Below are 26930 nucleotides of genomic sequence, written 5' to 3'. Positions count from 1 at the left end.
GGGAGGCGGATTATCTGAGTCGTCAGATTTTCTATCCGGGGGAGTGGGAACTCCACCCGGAGGTGTTTGCCCAGTTGACTCAATTATGGGGCATTCCAGACATGGATCTAATGGCGTCTCGTCAGAACTTCAAGGTTCCTTGCTACGGGTCCAGATCCAGGGATCCCAAGGCCACTCTAGTGGATGCATTAGTGGCGCCTTGGTCGTTCAACCTAGCTTATGCGTTTCCACCGTTCCCTCTCCTTCCCAGGCTTGTAGCCAGGATCAAACAGGAGAAGGCCTCGGTGATTCTGATAGCTCCGGTGTGGCCGTGCAGGACTTGGTATGCAGACCTGGTGAATATGTCATCGGCTCCACCATGGAAGCTACCTTTGAGACAGGATCTTCTAGTACAAGGTCCATTCGAACATCCAAATCTAATTTCTCTGCAGCTGACTGCTTGGAAATTGAACGTTTGATTTTATCCAAGCGTGGGTTTTCAGATTCAGTGATAGATACTCTGGTCCAAGCCAGAAAACCTGTGTCTAGAAAGATTTACCATAAAATATGGAAAAGATATATCTGTTGGTGTGAATCCAAGGGATTCTTCTGGAGTAAGATTAAAATTCCTAAGATCCTCTCCTTTCTCCAAGAAGGTTTGGATAAGGGATTGTCAGCGAGTTCTCTAAAAGGACAGATTTCTGCTTTATCTGTCTTGTTATACAAACGACTGGCAGCTGTGCCAGAGGTACAAGCTTTTGTACAGGCTTTGGTCAGAATCAAACCTGTTTACAGACCCTTGACTCCTCCTTGGAGTCTAAATTTAGTTCTTTCAGTTCTTCAGGGGGTTCCGTTTGAACCCTTACATTCCATAGATATCAATTTGCTATCTTGGAAAGTTCTGTTTTTGGTTGCTATTTCTTCTGCTAGAAGAGTTTCTGAATTATCTGCTTTGCAGTGTGATCCACCCTATCTGGTGTTCCATTCAGATAAGGTTATTTTGCGTACCAAGCCTGGTTTTCTTCCAAATGTTGTTTCCAACAAGAATATTAACCAGGAAATAGTTGTTCCTTCTCTGTGCCCGAATCCAGTTTCAAAGAAGGAACGTTTGTTACACAATTTAGATGTAGTCCGTGCTTTAAAGTTCTATTTAGAAGCAACAAAGAATTTTAGACAAACCTCATCCTTGTTTGTCGTTTACTCTGGTAAGAGGAGAGGACAAAAAGCTATTGCTACCTCTCTTTCTTTCTGGCTGAAAAGCATTATCCGATTGGCTTATGAGACTGCCGGACGGCAGCCTCCTGAACGAATCACAGCTCACTCCACTAGGGCTGTGGCTTCCACATGGGCCTTCAAGAACGAGGCTTCTGTTAATCAGATATGTAAGGCAGCGACTTGGTCTTCTCTGCACACTTTTGCCAAATTTTACAAATTTGATATTTTTGCTTCTTCGGAGGCTGTTTTTGGGAGAAAGGTTTTGCAAGCCGTGGTGCCTTCTGTTTAGGTAACCTGATTTGCTCCCTCCCTTCATCCGTGTCCTAAAGCTTTGGTATTGGTTCCCACAAGTAATGGATGACGCCGTGGACCGGACACACCAATGTTGGAGAAAACAGAATTTATGCTTACCTGATAAATTACTTTCTCCAACGGTGTGTCCGGTCCACGGCCCGCCCTGGTTTTTTAATCAGGTTTGAAAATTTTTTCTTTTTCTTTATACACTACAGTCACCACGGCACCTTATAGCTTTTCCTTTTTCTTCTAACCGTCGGTCGAATGACTGGGGGGCGGAGCCAGAGGGGGAGCTATATGGACAGCTCTTGCTGTGTGCTCTCCTTGCCTTTCCCTGTAGGGGAGGAGAATATCCCACAAGTAATGGATGACGCCGTAGACCGGACACACCGTTGGAGAAAGTAATTTATCAGGTAAGCATAAATTCTGTTTTTTATCAGACTCTGTTATCTGTTTCAATGCAGCCTCTCTCAAAGATTTTCTGATTGTGTTAGTTGACTGGCATCTCTTTCAGCCAATAGGAGCCTCACCATGCGCCCCATGGATTTTATTCACTGCACGCTTCCGTGCTTGTAACTCTGCCTGGAAATGTATCTCGCTACACTATTTGCGTAACTAAACCAGTGAATTGGCTTTACCGGGAAAACAATGGGTAAAACAACAGTTTAGTTGTGCAAATAGCGTAGCGAGTTGCACTTCCGGGCAGAGTTACAAGCACGGGAGCATGGTGTGAGTAAAATCCATGGGGCGCATGGTGAGGCTCCTATTGGCTCAAAGAGATGCCCGTCAACTAACACAATCAGAAAATCTGTGACAGAGGCTGCATTGAATCAGGTAACGCCTGACAAAAACGCTGATTTATAGAAGTCTATTTGATTTTTTAACAAAATAAGCACATCGATATGCTAGTAATGACAAGAGCTCTCAGAATATGTAAAGTAATGGAAGCAAATTTACCATCACAAAATGCACATATTTGGAAATAGGGGTCGATTTATGAAGCAGCGGATGCTGCTTCCGACCCACTCCGCTTCAGTTCCACCTGAAGCAGAAGTCCAGTGAGTTGCGTACCCTACATTCTTATATCTCTACACATGCAGTTTTCCCGTAGCATTGCTGATCCTCCATCTGGAGGGGGCCTTTTTTCACCAGATGTTACTGCACAGTTCAGACGGCTTGGTCTGCGGCCTTTAATGCTTTTCCTCGCCCTGCTAAGCGCAAGTGAAAGGTTACATATTGCCCTCCTTCCCAGAGTACACCAAATAATTAATTGGATTTAACTGAGGGTTATCCGAGGATGAAGTTCTTTCTGAGACTTCACAGTATGAACATTCTGGGTCGGAGTCTGCTGCCTCTAAACCTCTGGCTGCTGGAGGAACCAGACTTTAGTTTAGGATATTGCGCTTTCTTCTAAAGGAAGTTTTTGGCGAATTCAGAGGTTACAGATGCCAAATTGCCTGATGAACCTTTAATTCCTAAATTGGATAGAGTTTGATGACAGGGTGGTATCTTATCCTTCCCTATTCCTGTTAGATGGCGAACATTATTAAGAATGAATGGGACAGGATTGGATTCCTTTTCCCTCTCTTCTCTCTTTAACAAATTGTCCCCGGTACTGGACTCTCAATGGAGTTGTGAGGTTCCGTCCCTAAATGGGATGGGGTGTTATCTTCACCCTTGCTAAACGTACTACTATCCCGCTTGAAGCTAGTTCTTCGTTTGAAGAGCCCATGGATAGAAGATGGAAACTCTCTTAAGAAAGATGTTTTAACATACGGGATATTTGTTTCAACCAGCAGCGGCTATTGCCGCCGTTACTGGAGAAACTACCTTCTGGTGTGACTCCTTATAGGATTTGATCAGGGTGGGGGATCCCATTGACGTTACTCAGAAAAGATTTATGGCCTTGAGGGTTGTTAATTCTTTTATCTGTGCTGCTATTAGGCAGTTTATTCGCTTGAATGCTATGGCTTCAGCTTTTTCTGTTCGGGCCCGTCGGGCTCTGGCTGAAGTCATGGTCTGCAGATATGACTTCTAAGTCTAGACTTCTTCCCTCTCTTTAAGGGAATGATTTTGTCTGGTTCAGGCCTGGACTCAATTATCTCCACGGTCACAGGGGGCAGGGGTGTCCTCCTACCGCAAGAGTATTTGAACTAATATAAGGGACGATTTTCGTTCTTTTCGTTCTGATAAAGCCCATGTCAGCAGTCCTCCGCTAAGCGAAAGCAAACCAAGAGCTCTAGGAAGGCGGCTCAGTCCTAGAATAAATTCATGTAGAGCAAGAAGCCCGCTGAGTCTATGTCGACATAAATGGGTGGCCCCCGGTCCTCTTCTGGATCGTGTAGGGGGCAGTATGTCACTCTTTTTCAGTCGCTTAGTTCAGGGACGTGCAGGATCCATGGGTCCTGGAGTTCATAGCTCAGGGTTACAAGATAGGTTTTAAGTCTCAGCCACCCAAGGGCAGATTCTTCCTGACCAAAAAGGAGGGAAGCCTTTCTGGGGTGTGTGCGGGATCTGTCCTCTAGGAGTTATTGTCCCAGTGCCAGTTTTTAAATGTCCCCTCGTTTAAGATGGAGACAATAAGGTCCATTCTTCCCCTCGTTTTAGAGGGGTAGTTCATGACCACGATAGATCTGAAAGATGCTCCCTTCTCGTACCAATCCTCAAGGACCACTTCCAGTTCCATAGTTTGCATTCCTGGACCAGCACTTCCAGTTTATTGGCCTTTGGTTTGGTCTAGCTAAAGAAATTTTTCAAAGAGTGGACCATTTGGAATATCTCCTCTGTCTTCTTCGATCCCATGGATGGCAGATAATCTAGAGAGTTCTCTTGTATCAAGTACCAGGGTAGAATTCCCGGGTACTATAATAGTCTCCATAGACATGGGAATATTTCTAATAGTTGAAGGACAAAAAATGTATGTAATCCCAAAGCACTCAAAAGAGGTAAAAGTTAAAACAAAATGTTTATTGTTAAAGTCCAATAAAAAGAGAGTACAAGCTCAGGGGTAAACAGTGCAATACAGGAATAAGACGAAGTGAACGTGACACCAACGGCTTACATGTTTCGGCTGAGAGCCGTAATCATAGCTATATTTCTAATAGACCAGAGACGTTGCAAGCTATAGCTTCAACATGTCTTGCCCTCTAGATCTCCTTAAGGCCATCTGTGGCTCGGTATATGGAGGTGATTGGTCTCAAGGTGTCCAGCTTGGACATCATTTCCTTTGTCAGGTTTCACCTCAGACTGTTGCAACCGCGCATGCTGAACTAGTGGAACGGCGATCATTCAGATCTGTCTCAACAGATTTCTCTGAACAACCAATCGGGAGAATCACTCTCTTGGTGGTTTTGTCCGGATCACTTGTCCTGAGGGACAAATCAAACAATATATCCTCTGTGGCTTACATCAACCATCAGGGGGGGAACGAGAAGCTCCCTAGTTTTGAGGAAAGTATCTCGGATTCTGGTGTGAGGTTGAATCGCATTTGTTTGCTGTCAGAGATCCACATTCCGGATGTGGACAACTCGTAAGCGGATTTTCTCAGCAGAAAATCCTTTCATCCGGGAGAGTGGTTTCTCCATCCCGAGTGTTTGTAGAGATTTGCAAGAGGAAGATCTTATAACGTCTCAATACCAAGCTACCCAGATAGGGGTCGAGGTACAGGGATCCTCAGGCGGAGCTAACAGATGCATTAGTGGTGCCTTGGAGGCTCAATCCAATTTATCCTTTCCGACCGTTACCACTACTTCCTAGTGCAAGGGATATGGTTTGCATATATAGTGGGGATGTCATCATCTCCTCCGTGGAAGTTACCTTGTCGCAGAGATCTGCTGACCAAGGTATCTTTGTTCATCAATGTCTAGATTCTCTGAGGCTGACTGTGTGGAGATGGAACGCTTAGTCCTAGCCAAGAGAGGGTTTTCTGAGAGAGTTATTTTTACTCTCATTCAAGTAAGCTGGTTGCTCGTCGCATCTATCATAAGGTGTGGAGGACCTACTTATTCTGTTCTCCAGGTTGAACTGGAGAAGGTCTTTTCTGCAAGTCCCCTGAAGGGACAGTTTTTGGCCCTGTCTGTGTTACTGCACAAGAGGTTTGCAGAGCTTCCAGATGTGCCGCCATTTGTTAAGGCTCTGCTGGGATCAGACTTGTGTTTAGATCTTGTTCTTAAGGTTTTGCAACGGGCTCCGTTGGAGCCTATGCATGAAGTAGACATTAAATTGTTGTCTTGGAAGGTTCCTTTTCTACTGGCTATTGCTTCTGCGCGTAGGGTATCTGTGATTTCTGCCTTGCAATGTGTCCCTCCTTATCTAGCTTTTCATGCCGATAAGGCTGTTTTACGAACCAAGTTAGTTTTTCTTCCTAAGGTTGTGTCAATCGCAACATCAATCAAGAGATTGTGGTTCCTTTCTTATGTCCTAATCCTTCTTCGTCGACGGAAGGTTTACAACGTATTTCTGGATGTGGTTTGTGCCTTGAATTTCTATCTTCGGGCTACAAAGGAATTTAGACAAACCTCTTTCTCTGTTTGTTCTCTTTTTCGGGAAGCGTAGGGGTCAGAGGGCCACCTCGACTTCCTTATCTTTTTGTCTGAGGAGTGTTATCCGTTTAGCATAGAAACGGGGGGACATAATCCTCCTCTGAGGATTACGGCTCATTCTACGAGAGCTGTGGTTTTTTTCTTGGGCCTTCAAAAATGAGGCCTCTATGGATCAGATTTGTAAGGCGGCTATCTGGTTTTCCTTACATACTTTTTCCAAAATTTTACAAGTTTGATGTTTTTGCTTCTACTGAAGCAGCCTTTGGGGGTGAGGTTTTGCAGGCTGTGGTGCCCTCAGATTAGGGTCCGTCTCTCTTTTTTCCCTCCTGTTAGCATTCCGTGTACTCTAGAGCTTGTGTATATGTTTCCCACAAGTTAGGAATGTAGCTGTGGACTCTTCCCATATTAAGATGTAAAACAAAAATTATGCTTACCTGATAATTTAATTTCCATCTGTATGGGAAGAGTCCACAGCTCCCGCCCATGTTCTCCGATGGGCGGCCCTAAATTTGAAATTTTTCTTTCTGGCACCTTTTTCACCCTGATATTTTTCCTACTGTTCCTTGTTCCCTTGGCAGAATGACTGGGGTTATGAGGAAGTGGGGGAGGTATTTAAACCTTTGGCTGGGGTGTCTTTGACTCCTCCAGGTGGCCAGGTTCAGTATTTCCCACAAGTAAGGAATGCAGCTGTGGACTCTTCCCATACAGATGGGAATGAAATGATCAGGTAAGCATAATTTGTGTTTTTCTAGTAAATAAATTACTTTAACATCCCTTTTAAGAGGCATAGTAAAATATCTGTATGCCATTTATGGTAGTAGTGCAACATGAAAAATATAATTTATGCATACCTGATAAATGAATTTCTATCTTGGTGATAAGAGTGCACAAGCCATTACTTCTGGGGATTATACTCCTGGCCACTAGGAGTAGGCAAAGATTCCCAAAACTCTGAGAGAATGTTAGTCTGATTTAGAGCCAACCAAGGAGAAGTAGAAAAGTAGGAGCTGACAAAGCAGGGAAAATGTGGTGCAAACTAAAACTACCGCCAGGAAAAAGTAATTAAATTTAGTAAAATTGTGTGGGTCTCATGGACTCTCACCACCATGAAAGAAACAAATTTATCAGGTAAGCATAAATTATGTTGCCTTTCATAAAAGTGGTGAGAGTACACAAGCCATTACTTCTGTTAACTAATACACAAGTTGTGGAGTCCACGAGTAATTAGGCGGGAGAAAATTATTATTTTTTTAAAGGCAGGCAGCTGCTTGGAGGACTTTCCTCCCAAAAAATGCTTCAGAAGAAGTAAACACATTAAAAAGGTTGAATACAGTAAAATTACAAAAGGAAAACAATGTTGCTGCCTTAAAATTTTGATCATCCGAAGCCTCATTCTTTGAAAACACAAAGTGGAAACTTATCTTGTAGAATGGGCTGTAAAGCATTCTTGGAAAATACTTTCCCTCCTTCTGAATAAAAATATATGGCCTTTTGACCTTTTTGTGGATCAGAGGAAAAAGAGAACAATACAAATAAATTTGGATTGTCTCAAAATCTTAGAAGCTTCTAAGTAGAAAAGCTCTCGCTACAACTAAATATTGGATGAACCTCTCTCATGAAATTTGTGGATTAAGAAAAGGAAGGAACTACAATCTTCTGATAGAAGCTCTCCGAATAAACCACTTCCGATAAAACATATTAACACTTAAATTTTCTGTTAGAAGATATTGCTAATAATAACAAGACCTTCTGAAACAGAATCTGAATGTCCAAACTATACATGGGTTCAAAAGGAAAGACCTGGGGGGGGGGGGGGGGGGGGAACTCTTAAAACAAAAGAAATTTCAAAGGAAGAGAAAGATTTAATGACTGGTTTAAACCTGACTAAAGCTTGAATAAAGATTTAAATGTTAGGATGCTTGGCAATTTTCTTGTGAAAAAGCACAGAATGACCCTTAAAAGAGCTAGCAGATAAACCTTTATCTAAACCTTTTTCCATATATTGAAGTATTTCTGGAATTCTAAAAACGTATTTTTCACAACAGGAAGGAAAAACGTTCCAAATCTTGTGATATTATTTTCTCATAACAGGCTTTCTTGCCTGAAAAATGGATACATACAAAGTATACATTGCAGCATCCAAGAATCAAAAAATAGATGTTAAATCTCGAAGCCCTCAAGTTAAGCAAGATCTAGATTAAAAAAATGGAAAACAAGCAGCTTTCCCTTGATGATGTAAACCACTGCTGTGACATTGTCTGATTGTAAACACAGATAAGTCTCTCTTTTCAGAAGAGGCTAGCTCTGAAGGGCCCTGAAGATTTCACGGAGTTCCAAGAAAATTATTGGTAATCTCGCCTCCTGAAGAAACTAAACTCTCCCTGTGTTCTCCCGAGCCCCCAAACTGCAACCCCAACCTAAGAAAGCCCCAATAAAAAAGGACTGACAGGGACTGATTTGTTTGGAATCCAAAAGGATTCTCAGAGAAAATTGAGTGAAGTCCTTGCACGATTGTCAAAGGATGAAAAGGACTCATGGGAAACTGTGCAAAAGGAATACATCTAATGCTGTAATAATCAGACCTAATATCTCCATGCAGAGCTACTACAGGATTGGAAACACTGAAATATTGCACACACTCTCTCTCATTGAAATTGAGTCTACATCGACTCCTAGAAGAAAAAGAAAAAAAGACTCTGATTTGAGGAAATAGAGAACTCTTTGGAATATTGATTATCTTACCAAGTTTGCAAAGAAACAACAAAAGTCTGTTGAAATGAGATACTGCTAAGCAAAAAGATGGAGCCTAAACCAAAATATCACCCAGGCAAGGAACCACCAAAATACCGTAATACAAATTCTGGGAGTTGAAGCTAAACCAACGAAAAGAGTTTGTCCCAAAAGACAACTGAAACTGATGGTCAATGTGGATAGAAATTTGAAGGTAAGCATCCTTCAAAACTAACATTAACATATAATGCCCCTGCTGAACATAAAGAATAGACAGGAAGGTATACATTTTTAAAGTAGGATCCCTGAGAAACTTGTTCAAAGTTTAGAAATCTATACTAGGTCTGTAAGTCACCTCCTTGTTATGAGCAACAAAAAGATTGGAATAAAAACCTTGGCCTTGTTCCGACACAGATACTAGAATGATCACAAACAAAAACTTGATCCAGAGCAGAGAGACAAAGGCGTTTACCTAAACAGGGTCCTTTGGAACATGAAACGGGAGAAACTTTATTCTGGTAAGCCTTGGTATAAAGCCTAGTCTGTATTCATAGGAAAAAATAAGATTATAACCCATGGATCTTGGACAGATTGTGACCAGACCTTCTGCCCTAAGTGTATCTGGATCAGGGGCAGCCTTCATACTGATCTGATTTAATAAAGGAAGAAGTCTTTTTTGACTATTTGGCTTTGTTCCAACTGAGAATGAATTTGCAAGAGGATCCAAATGATAGTTCTTTCTGTAAAGGGGAGGAAGAATTTTGGTTCCTAGATTGACTAAAGGAACGGAAATCACTATTTGCTCTGTTTTCCCTTAGACTTCTTGTCACAAGAGAGAAAAAAAGCCCCTTTCTTCTGTTAAGTGTGATCAGTCCACGGGTCATCATTACTTCTGCGATATTACTCCTCCCCAACAGGAAGTGCAAGAGGATTCACCCAGCAGAGCTGCATATAGCTCCTCCCCTCTACGTCACTCCCAGTCATTCTCTTGCACCCAACGACTAGATAGGATGTGTGAGAGGACTATGGTGATTATACTTAGTTTTATATCTTCAATCAAAAGTTTGTTATTTTAAAATAGCACCGGAGTGTGTTATTATCTCTCTGGCAGAGTTTGAAGAAGAATCTACCAGAGTTTTTGTTATGATTTTAGCCGGAGTAGTTAAGATCATATTGCTGTTTCTCGGCCATCTGAGGAGAGGTAAACTTCAGATCAGGGGACAGCGGGCAGATGAATCTGCATAGAGGTATGTAGCAGTTTTTATTTTCTGACAATGGAATTGATGAGAAAATCCTGCCATACCGATATAATGTCATGTATGTATACTTTACACTTCAGTATTCTGGGGAATGGTACTTCACTAGAATTACACTGATAAGAAATACATAAAGCTGTTTAATAACTAGAGATTATGTTTAACGTTTTTGCTGGAATGTAAAATCGTTTTCATTTGCTGAGGTACTGAGTGAATAAATGTTTGGGCACTATTTTTCCACTTGGCAGTTGCTTAATCTGTTTTCTGACAGTTTCTGTTCTCCCTCACTGCTGTGTGTGAGGGGGAGGGGCCGTTTTTTTGGCGCTTTTACTACGCATCAAATATTTCAGTCAGCAACTCATTGTATTCCCTGCATGATCCGGTTCATCTCTACAGAGCTCAGGGGTCTTCAAAACTTATTTTGAGGGAGGTAATTTCTCTCAGCAGAGCTGTGAGAATTATAGTTTGACTGAGATAAAAAACGTTTATTCTGTAATTTGTTTCCTGCTTTCAGAATTTGTTATCTTTGCTAATGGGATTAAACCTTTGCTAAAGTTGTGTTGTTTACAAGGATTGAGGCTATAACTGTTTCAATTTATTAATTTTCAACTGTCATAGATCTTCTGTGCTTCTTAAAGGCACAGTACGTTTTAATATTATTCTAATTGAATTGTATTTCCAAGTTGCAAGTTTATTTGCTAGTATGTTAAACATGTCTGATTCAGAGGATGATACCTGTGTCATTTGTTGCAATGCCAAAGTGGAGCCCAATAGAAATTTATGTACTAACTGTATTGATGCTACTCTAAATAAAAGTCAATCTGTACAAATTGAACAAATTTCACCAAACAACGAGGGGAGAGTTATGCCGACTAACTCGCCTCACGTGTCAGTACCTACATCTCCCGCTCAGAGGGAGGTGCGTGATATTGTAGCGCCGAGTACATCTGGGCGGCCATTACAAATCACATTACAGGATATGGCTACTGTTATGACTGAGGTTTTGGCTAAATTACCAGAACTAAGAGGTAAGCGTGATCACTCTGGGGTGAGAACAGAGTGCGCTGATAATATTAGGGCCATGTCAGACACTGCGTCACAGGTGGCAGAACATGAGGACGGAGAACTTCATTCTGTGGGTGACGGTTCTGATCCAAACAGACTGGATTCAGATATTTCAAATTTTAAATTTAAACTGGAAAACCTCCGTGTATTACTAGGGGAGGTGTTAGCGGCTCTGAATGATTGTAACACAGTTGCAATACCAGAGAAAATGTGTAGGTTGGATAAATATTTTGCGGTACCGACGAGTACTGAGGTTTTTCCTATACCTAAGAGACTTACTGAAATTGTTACTAAGGAGTGGGATAGACCCGGTGTGCCGTTCTCACCCCCTCCGATATTTAGAAAAATGTTTCCAATAGACGCCACCACAAGGGACTTATGGCAAACGGTCCCTAAGGTGGAGGGAGCAGTTTCTACCTTAGCTAAGCGTACCACTATCCCGGTGGAGGATAGCTGTGCTTTTTCAGATCCAATGGATAAAAAGTTAGAGGGTTACCTTAAGAAAATGTTTGTTCAACAAGGTTTTATATTGCAACCCCTTGCATGCATTGCGCCGATCACGGCTGCAGCGGCATTCTGGATTGAGTCTCTGGAAGAGAACATTGGTTCAGCTACTCTGGACGACATTACGGACAGGCTTAGAGTCCTTAAACTAGCTAATTCATTCATTTCGGAGGCCGTAGTACATCTTACTAAACTTACGGCGAAGAATTCAGGATTCGCCATTCAGGCACGCAGGGCGCTGTGGCTAAAATCCTGGTCAGCTGATGTTACTTCTAAGTCTAAATTGCTTAATATACCTTTCAAAGGGCAGACCTTATTCGGGCCCGGGTTGAAAGAGATTATCGCTGACATTACAGGAGGTAAAGGCCATGCCCTGCCTCAGGACAAAGCCAAAGCCAAGACTAGACAGTCTAATTTTCGTTCCTTTCGTAATTTCAAAGCAGGAGCAGCATCAACTTCCTCTGCACCAAAACAGGAAGGAGCTGTTGCTCGCTACAGACAGGGCTGGAAACCTAACCAGTCCTGGAACAAGGGCAAGCAGACTAGGAAACCTGCTGCTGCCCCTAAAACAGCATGAATTGAGGGCCCCCGATCCGGGATCGGATCTAGTGGGGGGCAGACTTTCTCTCTTCGCCCAGGCTTGGGCAAGAGATGTTCAGGATCCCTGGGCGCTAGAGATAATATCTCAGGGATACCTTCTGGACTTCAAATACTCTCCTCCAAGAGAGAGATTTCATCTGTCAAGATTGTCAACAATCCAGACAAAGAAAGAGGCGTTTCTACGCTGCGTACAAGAGCTCTTGTTAATGGGAGTAATCCATCCAGTTCCACGATCGGAACAGGGACAGGGGTTTTACTCAAATCTGTTTGTGGTTCCCAAAAAAGAGGGAACTTTCAGACCAATCCTGGACTTAAAGATCCTAAACAAATTCCTAAGAGTTCCATCGTTCAAGATGGAGACTATTCGGACAATTTTACCTATGATCCAAGAGGGTCAGTACATGACCACTGTAGATTTAAAAGATGCTTACCTTCACATACCGATTCACAAAGATCATTATCGGTACCTAAGGTTTGCCTTCCTAGACAGGCATTACCAGTTTGTGGCTCTTCCATTCGGATTGGCTACAGCTCCAAGAATCTTCACAAAGGTTCTGGGGGCTCTTCTGGCGGTACTAAGACCGCGGGGAATCTCGGTAGCTCCATACCTAGACGACATTCTGATACAAGCTTCAAGCTTTCAAACTGCCAAGTCTCATACAGAGTTAGTGCTGGCATTTCTAAGGTCACATGGATGGAAGGTGAACGAAAAGAAAAGTTCTCTCGTTCCACTCACAAGAGTTCCCTTCCTGGGGACTCTTATAGATTCTGTAGAAATGAAGATTTACCTGACAGAGGACAGGCTAACAAGACTTCAAAGTGCTTGCCGCACCCTTCATTCCATTCAACACCCGTCAGTGGCTCAATGCATGGAGGTAATCGGCTTAATGGTAGCGGCAATGGACATAGTACCCTTTGCACGCTTACACCTCAGACCACTGCAACTGTGCATGCTAAGTCAGTGGAATGGGGATTACTCAGACTTATCCCCTTCTCTGAATCTGGATCAAGAGACCAGAAATTCTCTTCTATGGTGGCTTTCTCGGCCACATCTGTCCAGGGGGATGCCATTCAGCAGACCAGACTGGACAATTGTAACAACAGACGCCAGCCTTCTAGGTTGGGGTGCCGTCTGGAATTCTCTGAAGGCTCAGGGACAATGGAGTCAGGAGGAGAGTCTCCTGCCAATAAACATTCTGGAATTGAGAGCAGTTCTCAATGCCCTCCTGGCTTGGCCCCAGTTGACAACTCGGGGGTTCATCAGGTTTCAGTCGGACAACATCACGACTGTAGCTTACATCAACCATCAGGGAGGGACAAGAAGCTCCCTAGCTATGATGGAAGTATCAAAGATAATTCGCTGGGCAGAGTCTCACTCTTGCCACCTGTCAGCAATCCACATCCCGGGAGTGGAGAACTGGGAGGCGGATTTCTTAAGTCGTCAGACTTTTCATCCGGGGGAGTGGGAACTTCATCCGGAGGTCTTTGCCCAAATACTTCGACGTTGGGGCAAACCAGAGATAGATCTCATGGCGTCTCGACAGAACGCCAAGCTTCCTCGTTACGGGTCCAGATCCAGGGATCCAGGAGCAGTCCTGATAGATGCTCTGACAGCACCTTGGGACTTCAGGATGGCTTACGTGTTTCCACCCTTCCCGTTGCTTCCTCGATTGATTGCCAGAATCAAACAAGAGAGAGCATCAGTGATTCTAATAGCACCTGCGTGGCCACGCAGGACTTGGTATGCAGACCTGGTGGACATGTCATCCTGTCCACCTTGGTCTCTACCTCTGAAACAGGACCTTCTGATACAGGGTCCCTTCAAACATCAAAATCTAACTTCTCTGAAGCTGACTGCTTGGAAATTGAACGCTTGATTTTATCAAGACGTGGGTTTTCTGAGTCAGTTATTGATACCTTAATACAGGCTAGGAAACCTGTTACCAGAAAGATTTACCATAAGATATGGCGTAAATACCTATATTGGTGTGAATCCAAAGGTTACTCTTGGAGTAAGGTTAGGATTCCTAGGATATTGTCTTTTCTACAAGAAGGTTTAGAAAAGGGTTTATCTGCTAGTTCATTAAAGGGACAGATCTCAGCTCTGTCCATTCTGTTACACAAACGTCTGTCAGAAGTTCCTGACGTCCAGGCTTTTTGTCAGGCTTTGGCCAGGATTAAGCCTGTGTTTAAAACTGTTGCTCCACCATGGAGTTTAAACCTTGTTCTTAATGTTTTACAGGGCGTTCCGTTTGAACCCCTTCATTCCATTGATATAAAGTTGTTATCTTGGAAAGTTCTATTTTTAATGGCTATTTCCTCGGCTCGAAGAGTCTCTGAATTATCAGCCTTACATTGTGATTCTCCTTATTTGATTTTTCATTCGGATAAGGTAGTCCTGCGTACTAAACCTGGGTTCTTACCTAAGGTAGTTACTAACAGGAATATCAATCAAGAGATTGTTGTTCCTTCTTTATGCCCAAATCCTTCTTCAAAGAAGGAACGTCTTCTGCACAACCTGGATGTAGTCCGTGCTCTAAAATTTTACTTACAGGCAACTAAGGAATTTCGACAAACATCTTCTCTGTTTGTCATTTACTCTGGGCAGAGGAGAGGTCAAAAAGCTTCCTCTACCTCTCTTTCTTTTTGGCTTCGTAGCATAATTCGTTTAGCTTATGAGACTGCTGGACAGCAGCCTCCTGAAAGAATTACAGCTCATTCTACTAGAGCTGTGGCTTCCACTTGGGCCTTCAAGAATGAGGCCTCTGTTGAACAGATTTGCAAGGCTGCAACTTGGTCTTCGCTTCATACTTTTTCCAAATTTTACAAATTTGACACTTTTGCTTCATCGGAGGCTATTTTTGGGAGAAAGGTTCTTCAGGCAGTGGTTCCTCCTGTATAAAGAGCCTGCCTATCCCTCCCGTCATCCGTGTACTTTTGCTTTGGTATTGGTATCCCAGAAGTAATGATGACCCGTGGACTGATCACACTTAACAGAAGAAAACATAATTTATGCTTACCTGATAAATTCCTTTCTTCTGTAGTGTGATCAGTCCACGGCCCGCCCTGTTTTTAAGGCAGGTAAATATTTTTTAATTTATACTCCAGTCACCACTTCACCCTTGGCTTTTCCTTTCTCGTTGGTCCTTGGTCGAATGACTGGGAGTGACGTAGAGGGGAGGAGCTATATGCAGCTCTGCTGGGTGAATCCTCTTGCACTTCCTGTTGGGGAGGAGTAATATCCCAGAAGTAATGATGACCCGTGGACTGATCACACTACAGAAGAAAGGAATTTATCAGGTAAGCATAAATTATGTTTTTTTCCTAGTAACAGCAAAAATAATGGCAGCTAGACCAGTACCAAACAAAAGCATTCCTAGAAATGGAAAAGATAAGTCTACATTTGAAAAACATGTGAACTGACCACCATTTCAACCACAAGGCCCCTCTGGCCGAAATTGCTAACGCCATATTCTTAGCATTGAAGTTGAATATATCAGAAGAGAAGACATTAACTGACCTTTGAGGTTTCAAACAATGTTGAACAACTCCATAAGTTATCATCTAATATTTAAACAGTTAAAATGTCACACCAAAGAGTGAAGACTGCTGCAACATAAGCAAAGCAAAAATCTGGCTTGTATAGGAAACTTGGTTGCTAAAATGCCTTTCTGTGAAAGGACTCCAACTTTCAGTTCATATGGTCCTTATAAGATGTACTATCTTCTAAGGGAATGGTAGTGCGAAAAGCTAAAGTGAAAATTGTAACGTCCACCTTTGGAAAAGTTATTTAGCTGATCTGATCTTGTCAAGTTAAACTGACTGTAGGTGGATTGAGATAAATAAATGTTGAGCACTTACTTGGGGGGGCATAGCCGCCAACATCTCATAAATTGAGCGCACCAAATCTTTAAATCCTGGGGCAAAAATCTAAAACCCTGCATTGTATGGAACGGACAGATGGAGGGCAGATTTCTTTAGAGGCAAAAACAGCAGTAGGTTAGTTTGCAAGCATAAATGATTCATACAAGAATTGCAATGCTGAGCTGGAGGTTGGTCACAGATACAAGTCTGCAAAACACACAGTTAAATATTTTATTTATGTAATCTGTGGATCCACACTCTAAAGCAGGGGTCGCCAACCTTTCAGACATCAGGGACCACTAAACTCACAATTTTGAATACCGTGGACCACTAACATGATTTTTTTTTTTTTTTTAAAGGTACAAACCTCTATAATGTGTATCTATACATATACACACACACATACTGTACATAACTAGTATAACCATAGCCAAGTTTACATTATGTATATATTTAAACATTTTTAAGAATTATTTTTTGGAATTAACTAACTGAATGACAGAACTGAGAGAATACTTCCAAATAACAGATGAAGGGTGAGTGCCAACTTTTTAGATGAAAACAGAGAGGCAGAAAGTGGGGGGAAAAAATAATTATGTTTAAAAGGACCACAAGACTTCCAAGTGACCTCCCCAGTTAGGAAATATTCAAAACTACTTATGGTCATGGATAGACATTGGAATTATAAATTAAGTTTATATCAGAAAGCTCTCAATATGGATGTGAGCTAACCATGACTGATGTTACTGGCAATTACTATAATACTGGTGGGATATGGCTGATCTGCTTGATGGCAATTAATGGAATTCAGGTGGAATGGCTTTGTGTGCGGGTAAATTATTAGAATGAAAAATAATTCATATTTAATAAAAAAAAAAAGAAGATGGAGGGGAGGAAGACAAACAGTGATGTAAGTCCATCTGAAGCAATTAGGAATACTACTACAAATAGACATGTAAATGGAAGAAAATAAATGAAATATGAGAACAACATTTTTTAAGATTTTCTTTTTTATTTACTTTAATTCCACTATTTCAAGCCAAGACTATACCAACCTCTGCTGGCTTTAGAATGGAAGCATCTTCCTCTGAGCAGCGCGCTGGGTGGGAGGAGTTAAAAATACAATCTAGTTGCACAGTACTACGCAACTAGATTTCTCTTGTAAGGTGTATCCAGTCCACGGATCATCCATTACTTGTGGGATATTCTCCTTCCCAACAGGAAGTTGCAAGAGGAAACCCACAGCAGAGCTGTTATATAGCTCCTCCCCTAACTGCCATATCCAGTCATTCTCTTGCAACTCTCAACAAAGATGGAGGTAGTAAGAGGAGAGTGGTAAAATATAGTTAGTTTTTTCTTCAATCAAAAGTTTGTTATTTTCAAATAGTACCGGAGTTGTACTATTTTATCTCAGGCAGTATTTAGAAGAAGAATCTGCCTGCGTTTTCTATGATCTTAGCAGCTTGTAACTAAGATCCACTGCTGTTCTCACATATGTCTGAGGAGTGAGGTAACTTCAGAGGGAGAATGGTGTGCAGGTTATCCTGCTATTGAGGTATGTGCAGTTTTAAGTTTTTCTAGGGACTAGAAAATGCTGCTGGTACCTGATTAATGTAAGTTAAGCCTAAAAACAGTGATTTAATAGCGACTTGTATCAGGCTTACTACCAGAGATATATACTCTGTTAATATGGCAATATAAAACGTTTGCTGGTATGTTTAATCGTTTTTATATATGCTTTGGTGATAAAACTTATTGGGGCCTAGTTTTTTCCACATGGCTGGCTTGATTTTTGCCTAGAAACAGTTTCCTGAGGCTTTCCACTGTTGTAGTATGAGTGGGAGGGGCCTATTTTAGCGCTTTTTTGCGTAGTTAAAATTACAGACAGAGACATTCAGCTTCTCTCAGCAGTCCCCTGCATGCTATAGGACATCTCTGAAGGGCTCTAAAGGCTTCAAAAGTCGTTTATTGAGGAAGGTAGGGCCACAGTTGAGCTGTGGCAGTTGCTGTGACTGTTTAAAAAACGTTTATTTTGTTTTTTTGATCCGTTTTTTGCATTAAGGGGTTAATCATCCATTTGCAAGTCGGTGCAATGCTCTGCTAACCTATTACATACACTGTAAAAATTTCGTTTGATTTACTGCCTTTTTTCACTGTTTTTCAAATTTTGACAAAATTTGTTTCTCTTAAAGGCACAGTACCGTTTTTTATATGAAAATTTACCTGACGGAGCCCAGGTTATCAAAACTTCTAAATTCTTGCCGTGTTCTCCATTCTATTCCGCGCTCTTCGGTGGCTCAGTGCATGGAGGTAATCGGCTTAATGGTAGCGGCAATGGAAAAAGTTCCGTTTGCGCGCCTTCATCTCAGACCGCTGCAATTATGCATGCTCAGTCAGTGGAATGGGGATTACACAGATTTGTCCCCTTTACTAAATCTGGATCAAGAGACCAGAGATTCTCTTCTCTGGTGGCTATCTCGGGTCCATCTCTCCAAAGGTATGAACTTTCGCAGGCCAGATTGGACAATTGTAACGACAGATGCCAGCCTTCTAGGTTGGGGTGCAGTCTGAGACTCCCTGAAGGCTCAGGGATCGTGGACTCAGGAGGAGTCTCTCCTTCCATTAAATATTCTGGAACTAAGAGTGATATTCAAGGCTCTTCAGGCTTGGCCTCATTTAGCAACTCTGAGGTACATCAGATTTCAGTCGGACAACATCACGACTGTAGCTTACATCAACCATCAAGGGGGAACGAGAAGTTCCCTAGAGATGTTAGAAGTTTCAAAAATAATTCACTGGGCAGAGATTCACTCTTGCCACCTATCAGCTATCCATATCCCAGGTGTAGAGCACTGGGAGGCGGATTTTCTAAGTCGTCAGACTTTTCATCCGGGAGAGTGGGAACTCCATCCGGAGGCATTTGCACAACTGATTCATCGTTGGGGCAAACCAGAACTGGATCTCATGGCGTCTCGCCAGAACGCCAAGCTTCCGTGTAACGGATCCAGGTCCAGGGATCCCAAGGCGACACTGATAGATGCTCTAGCAGCGCCCTGGTCTTTCAACCTGGCTTATGTGTTTCCACCGTTTCCTCTGCTCCCTCGACTGATTGCCAAGATCAAGCAGGAGAGAGCATCGGTGATTCTGATAGCACCTGCGTGGCCACGCAGGACCTGGTATGCAGATCTAGTGGACATGTCATCCTTTCCACCATGGTCTCTGCCTCTGAAACAGGACCTTCTACTTCAGGGTCCTTTCAACCATCCAAATCTAATTTCTCTGAGGCTGACTGCCTGGAGATTGAACGCTTGATTTTATCAAAGCGTGGCTTCTCCGAGTCAGTTATTGATACCTTAATACAGGCACGAAAGCCTGTCACCAGGAAAATTTACCATAAGGTATGGCGTAGATATCTTTATTGGTGTGAATCCAATGGTTACTCATGGAGTAAGGTCAGGATTGCTAGTATATTATCTTTTCTCCAAGAAGGTTTGGAAAAAGGATTGTCAGCTAGTTAAGCGTCTGGCAGATGTTCCAGACGTTCAGGCATTTTGTCAGGCTTTAGTTAGAATCAAGCCTGTGTTTAAACCTGTTGCTCCACCATGGAGCTTAAACTTGGTTCTTAAGGTTCTTCAAGGAGTTCCGTTTGAACCTCTTCATTCCATAGATATCAAGCTTTTATCTTGGAAAGTTCTTTTTTTGGTAGCTATTTCCTCGGCTCGTAGAGTCTCTGAGCTATCTGCCTTACAATGTGATTCTCCTTATCTGGTTTTTCATACGGATAAGGTAGTCCTGCGTACCAAACCTGGGTTCTTACCTAAGGTGGTATCTAACAAGAATATCAATCAAGAGATTGTTGTTCCATCCTTGTGTTACACAATTTGGACGTGGTCCGTGCTTTAAAGTTTTACTTACAAGCTACTAAAGATTTTCGTCAAACATCTGCTTTGTTTGTTTACTCTGGACAGAGGAGAGGTCAAAAGGCTTCGGCAACCTCTTTTTCTTTTTGACTAAGAAGCTTAATCCGCTTAGCCTATGAGACTGCTGGACAGCAACCTCCTGAAAGGATTACAGCTCATTCCACTAGAGCTGTGGCTTCCACTTGGGCCTTTAAAAATGAGGCTTCTTTTGATCAGATTTGCAAGGCGACGACTTGGTCTTCGCTTCATATTTTTTCAAAATTTTACAAATTTGATACTTTTGCTTCTTCGGAGGCTATATTTGGGAGAAAGGTTTTACAGGCAGTGGCTTCTTCCATTTAAGTTCCTGCCTTGTCCCTCCCTTCATCCGTGTACTTTAGCTTTGGTATTGGTATCCCACAAGTAATGGATGATCCGTGGACTGGATACACCTTACAAGAGAAAACACAATTTATGCTTACCTGATAAATTTATTTCTCTTGTGGTGTATCCTGTCCACGGCCCGCCCTGTCATTTTAAGGCAGGTAATTTTTAAATTTAAACTACAGTAACCACTGCACCCTATGGTTCCTCCTTTCTCGGCTTGTTTTCGGTCGAATGACTGACTATGACAGTTAGCGGAGGAGCTATATTACAGCTCTGCTGTGGGTGTCCTCTTGCAACTTCCTGTTGGGAATGAGAATATCCCACAAGTAATGGATGATCCGTGGACTGGATACACCACAAGAGAAATAAATTTATCAGGTAAGCATAAATTGTGTTTTCCATGCTGATAAGGCGGTTTTACATACTAAATTAGGGTTCCTCCCTAAGGTGGTGTCGGAACGTTACATTAATCAAGAAATTGTTGTTCCTTCCTTGTGTCCTAATCCTTCTTCAGCGAAGAAACGCTTGCTTCACAATCTGTATGTGGTTTGTGCCTTGAAGTTCTATCTTAAGGCTACTAAGGAATTCAGACAATCTTCCTCTTTGTTTGTCATCTATACGGGAAAATGTAAGGGGCAGAAGGCTACTACAACTTCCCTATCTTTCTGGTTGAGGAGTGTTATCCTCTTAGCTTATGAGACAGCAGGGTGACAGCCTCCTGAGAGGATAACGGCTCATTCCACTAGAGCAGTGGCTTCCCCCTGGGCTTTTAAGAACGAAGCCTCTTTGGATCAGATTTGTAAGTCGGCTACCTGGTCCTCCTTACACACTTTTTCTAAATTTTACAAGTTTGATGTGAAGCAGCTTTCTGTAGGAAAGTTTTGCAGGCTGTGGTGCCCTCAGAATAGGGTCCACCCTATTGTTACCTCCCGTTATTTATTCAGTGTCCTCTTGAGCTTGGCTATATTTTTCCTAACAGTAAGGAATTAAGTTGTGGAATCTCCCTGCTTTATGGAAGGAAAACATAATTTATACTTACCTGATAAATTCCTTTCCTTCCTGGCAGGGAGAGTCCACGACCCCACCCGTAATTTATTTTTTGATGGGCGGCTCCCTTTTTATATTATTTCTTCTGGCACCTTTATATCCTGATGTTTCTCCTACTTTTCCTTGTTCCCTCGGCAGAATGACTGGGAGATAGGAGAAGTGGGAGGGATATTTAAGCCTTTGGCTTGGGTGTCTTTGCCTCCTCCTGGTGGCCAGGTGTTTTATTTAACAACAGTAAGAAATTAAGTTGTGGACTCTCCCTTCCAGGAAGGAAATAATTTTTAAAAAAATCATTGATTTGTATCCACTTTGCATTTTAGCATACTCTGCTTTTTAAAGGAAATATCTTGTGTATTTAGACTCCTTTGTTAATTTATTCCTGCATTTCTTCTAGACTGAATGGAAAGAACGATATCAGTCGGCCAACAGTGCTAGAAAATCACTGCAAGAGTGTATTGAAGATTTGAGAGTAAAAGGAAAAGAGAAAGAGAACTCAATTAGTCGATTAAAGTCCAAGCTACGAGAAGTTGAAGAGGCTTTTAAGAACGCTTTCAAGATGTCCGACAATAAAGATGCTCAAATTAAGCAAGAACACAAAATGTTCCAAAATGTACTTAGAACATTTTTGCATTCTGTATTATTTTGAAGGGATATGAAACCCAAACATTTTCTTTTGTAATTCAAACGGAACATACCATTTTAAAAAGCAAACATAACATAGGAGGAGCCTCATGGTGTAGTATATTAGAAAAATGGATGAATACAAACAGGAATAAAAAAGGCTTATTCACATGTGTAGGATAAAATAAATATAAGTGCAATGCAGGCGTGCCAGGTCCTCAGAGCTGCCCGGTAAGCTCCCAGATAGGGCTTTTTTCTAATGTATATCAGAGAAAATCCCATTCAATACGGTTAAAGGCCTTTTCCGCGTCTGTGTATAGGATGACCAGCGGTATCTCCTGTTCTTGTGCATAATATATTAGATTTAAGGCCCTGACCATGCTATCTTTTGCCTCCATACCTGGGATGAACCCAACTTGGTCTGGGTAAATAAGGTCTGGTAGGAAACTGTTTAATATTGTCGCTAAAATTCTAGAATACATTTTTACATCTGCGTTTAGTAAGGATATGGAGCGGTTAGTGGGTGGGTTATCCGAGTATTTCCCTGGTTTTAGAATCATTATAATATGGTCTTCCAGTGCCGATTTAGAAAATGAGTGTGTTTCATCTATAGAGTTAAAATATAGCAGTAGATGAGGGAGAAGTGAATCGTGAAACTTAGTGTAGTAAGAACAAGTAAAGCCAGTGCCAGGTGATTTCCCTGTCTGGAGCGTTGTGGGGAGGGATGCTTATGGGATTTTTGAGATGCTAGATTATATAAGTCATGAAAGTATTTCCTGAACTTTGAGGCTATGGAGTGGGATGTATGTTGGAAGTGTCCATGTCCTTAACATGTAGTATATAAGTGGCTTTGGATTTTTTCTTTATAAGCCTGGCTAGAGAACTTCCTGGTTTGTTATGGGTCACATGTGTTTGCTGTTTTAATAATAAATGTTGTCTGTTAATCTCCTTGTTTAGCAAGGAGGCCAGTTCCTGTCTTTTGGTGGATAAAGTTTCCAAAATGTGTGAATCAGTAGGCCGTTGTTTTTTCTCTTCTGAGTTAAACTGGATTTTTGGGCAATTAATTCCCCTCTTATGACGGTTGTGTGCGCTTCCCAATTACTCTGGGGGGAGGTGTTGGATGCTGTGTTTATTTGAAAATATTCAGTGATGCGTTCTGTTAGTTTAAGTCTTATTTTTAAGTCATGTAGCATACAGTCATCTAGTTTCCATATTAAGTCTCTAATGAGTTTAGAAGGTCATATGAATTCACAGTTCACCAAGTTATGATCAGACTATGATACTGAGGATATCTTTGCCGATCTAAACATGCCTAGTCCTGTGACATCTGTAAATACCTAGTCAATACATTTATAAACCTTATGGGGGTAGGAATAAAACGTGTAATCTTTTGTTGTTGGATGTAGTGCTCTCCATATATATTTCACAGTGAGTTGTTTCAGAAGAGTTTGTTTTCTGTATTGTGGATGTAGGTATTGACGAGTGTGTAGAATAACAGTCTACTTCTGGGTGCAATGTGATATTTAAATCCTCCCATTATTAGTGTGCCTTTTGAAAATAAAAAAATTGTGTTAATTATTTTCTTTATGAATAGGTGTGGTTTTGTAGATGGAGCATATAGGGATACAATCGTTACAGGGCAGCCATTTAATAGACAAGTGACCAGTATATACCGGCCTTCTCCATCTCGAAGGACTTTAAACTTGTGGAAGGGTATACCTGCTTTGATAAAAAATCCTACCCCTTGTACCTTATGTTTAGGATTGGAGGCAAGTGCCGAATTCGTAATGAAAAGTTTTGGGTTCTTATCCTTTTAAAAAATGGGTCTCTTGTAGGAGTACAATGTCTCTGTCCGTTTAAAACCAGATAAAGCAATATTTCTGTTTTTAGGATTATTTAAACCTTTGGAGTTAATAGTAAGAATTTGCATTAGATTATCAAGTTTGTGTGATGTCATGTTTTCGGTTATAGCCATAAGTTTTATGAGTGATAAGATATTTTAAGTAGAAAAGAAGAGGCGGATCTATCCAATACTTCCAAAACACTGTGAATTTATTGTAGCAATTTTCTTTCACAAACAATTGTTGCAAAAAACTTCAGAGACACACACTTAAAACCATAGGAGCTGATGTGAGGTCCGGTTTCAGTCTTACATGTTTTGGCGGATCCTGACAGCCTTAATCATAGACCTTGATTAAGGCGGTCAGGATCCGCCGAAACATGTAAGACTGAAACCCTTCCTCACATCAGCTCCTATGGTTTTAAGTGTGTGTCTCTGAAGTTTTTTGCAACAATTGTTTGTGAAAGAAAATTGCTACAATAAATTCACAGTATTTTGGAAGTATTGGATGGATCCGCCTCTTCTTTTCTACTTCATGTAACTTGCAAACAGGAAGGAGTTTGCTCTCAGGATCACATCCCAAATTGGAAGGCAGCATCAGGTGCAGTTGTGACCGGGCGAGCTGTGAAATTTGGGACGCAACAGGAACCGCGACTGTGGAGGTTGCAAGCGGACACTCTACACCAGGTAAGACCTCTTCCTTCTGCTTTGAAAGGAGTCAGATCCGGGAGGACAGACCAAGTGAGGCTGCCGCATGAAGAGCGGGGTGAGTGAGAGTGTATTTAACCGCATTTAGCAACCTGTACCTGTAGCTCATATAAAGCTTGCTATATAAAAAAGGGGAATAACACACTGCACCTTATGTACTTGTGGCTAAGAGACTAAAGACATTGCACAGGGCAAACCTGGTTTTGCCATTTTCTTTCATGTAATTAGCAAGAGTCCATGAGCTAGTGACGTATGGGATATACATTCCTACCAGGAGGGGCAAAGTTTCCCAAACCTCAAAATGCCTATAAATACACCCCTCACCACACCCACAAATCAGTTTTTACAAACTTTGCCTCCTGTGGAGGTGGTGAAGTAAGTTTGTGCTAGATTCTACATTGATATGTGCTCCGCAGCAGGTTGGAGCCTGGTTTTCCTCTCAGTGTGCAGTGAAGAGAGTATTGCCTATTTTGAATTCAATGATCTCCTTCTACGGGGTCTATTTCATAGGTTCTCTGTTATCGGTCGTAGAGATTCATCTCTTACCTCCCTTTTCAGATCGACGATATACTCTTATATACCATTACCTCTACTGATTCTCGTTTCAGTACTGGTTTGGCTTTCTACTACATGTAGATGAGTGTCCTGGGGTAAGTAAGTCTTATTTTTGTGACACTCTAAGCTATGGTTGGGCACTTTTTATATAAAGTTCTAAATAATTGTGTTTAAACATTTATTTGCCTTGATTCAGGATGTTCAACATTCCTTTTTTCAGACAGTCAGTTTCATTATATGGGATAATGCATTTGAATAATCAATTTTTTCTTACCTTAAAAATTTGACTTTTTTTCCTGTGGGGTGTTAGGCTCGCGGGGGCTGAAAATGCTTCATTTTATTGCGTCATTTCTGGCGCGGACTTTTTTGGCGCAAAAAAATTATTTGTTATTTCCGGCGTCGTTCTTGTCACCGGAAGTTGCGTCATTTCTCCAACATAGGTGTGTCCGGTCCACGGCGTCATCCTTACTTGTGGGATATTCTCTTCCCCAACAGGAAATGGCAAAGAGCCCAGCAAAGCTGGTCACATGATCCCTCCTAGGCTCCGCCTACCCCAGTCATTCTCTTTGCCGTTGTACAGGCAACATCTCCACGGAGATGGCTTAGAGTTTTTTAGTGTTTAACTGTAGTTTTTATTATTCAATCAAGAGTTTGTTATTTTAAAATAGTGCTGGTATGTACTATTTACTCAGAAACAGAAAAGAGATGAAGATTTCTGTTTGTATGAGGAAAATGATTTTAGCACCGTAACTAAAATCCATGGCTGTTCCACACAGGACTGTTGAGAGCAATTAACTTCAGTTGGGGGAACAGTGTGCAGTCTCTTACTGCTTGAGGTATGACACATTCTAACAAGACGATGTAATGCTGGAAGCTGTCATTTTCCCTATGGGATCCGGTAAGCCATGTTTATTAAGATAGTAAATAAGGGCTTCACAAGGGCTTATTAAGACTGTAGACTTTTTCTGGGCTAAATCGATTCATTATTAACACATATTTAGCCTTGAGGAATCATTTATTCTGGGTATTTTGATATGATTATATCGGCAGGCACTGTTTTAGACACCTTATTCTTTAGGGGCTTTCCCTAATCATAGTCAGAGCCTCATTTTCGCGCCGGTATGGCGCACTTGTTTTTGAGGACAGCATGGCATGCAGCTGCATGTGTGTGGAGCTCTGATACATAGAAAAGTCTTTCTGAAGGCATCATTTGGTATCGTATTCCCCTTTGGGCTTGGTTGGGTCTCAGCAAAGCAGATTCCAGGGACTGTAAAGGGGTTAAATATAAAAACGGCTCCGGTTCCGTTATTTTAAGGGTTAAAGCTTCCAAATTTGGTGTGCAATACTTTTAAGGCTTTAAGACACTGTGGTGAAATTTTGGTGAATTTTGAACAATTCCTTCATACTTTTTCGCAATTGCAGTAATAAAGTGTGTTTAGTTTAAAATTTAAAGTGACAGTAACGGTTTTATTTTAAAACGTTTTTTGTGCTTTGTTATCAAGTTTATGCCTGTTTAACATGTCTGAACTACCAGATAGATTGTGTTCTGACTGTGGGGAAACCAAGGTTCCTTCTCATTTAACTATATGTATTTTATGTCATAAAAAAAAAAAAAAAAAAAAAATTTTTAGTAAAAATGATGCCCAAGATGATTCCTCAAGTGAGGGGAGTAAGCATGGTACTGCATCATCCCCTCCTTCGTCTACACCAGTCTTGCCCATACAGGAGGCCCCTAGTACATCTAGTGCGCCAATACTCCTTACTATGCAACATTTAACGGCTGTAATGGATAATTCTATCAAAAACATTTTAGCCAATATGCCCA

At 41.6% G+C, this 26930-nt stretch overlaps 1 protein-coding gene across 1 annotated transcript in view; it reads left to right on the top strand.

Annotated features, from left to right (window-relative positions):
• MPHOSPH9 (M-phase phosphoprotein 9) overlaps positions 1-26930 on the top strand; it is an 855600-nt gene that overhangs the window by 505270 nt on the left and 323400 nt on the right. The window contains exon 12 of the mRNA XM_053699773.1: positions 21776-21991. Within this exon, the coding sequence (XP_053555748.1) occupies positions 21776-21991 (216 nt within the window). The remainder of the gene's footprint in view (positions 1-21775; positions 21992-26930) is intronic.

This window comes from Bombina bombina, chromosome 2 (genome assembly GCF_027579735.1).
Source record: "Bombina bombina isolate aBomBom1 chromosome 2, aBomBom1.pri, whole genome shotgun sequence".
NCBI lineage: Eukaryota > Metazoa > Chordata > Amphibia > Anura > Bombinatoridae > Bombina > Bombina bombina.
The sequence above is the reverse complement of the archived record's forward strand: the minus strand, read 5'-3'. Positions and strand labels throughout refer to the sequence as shown.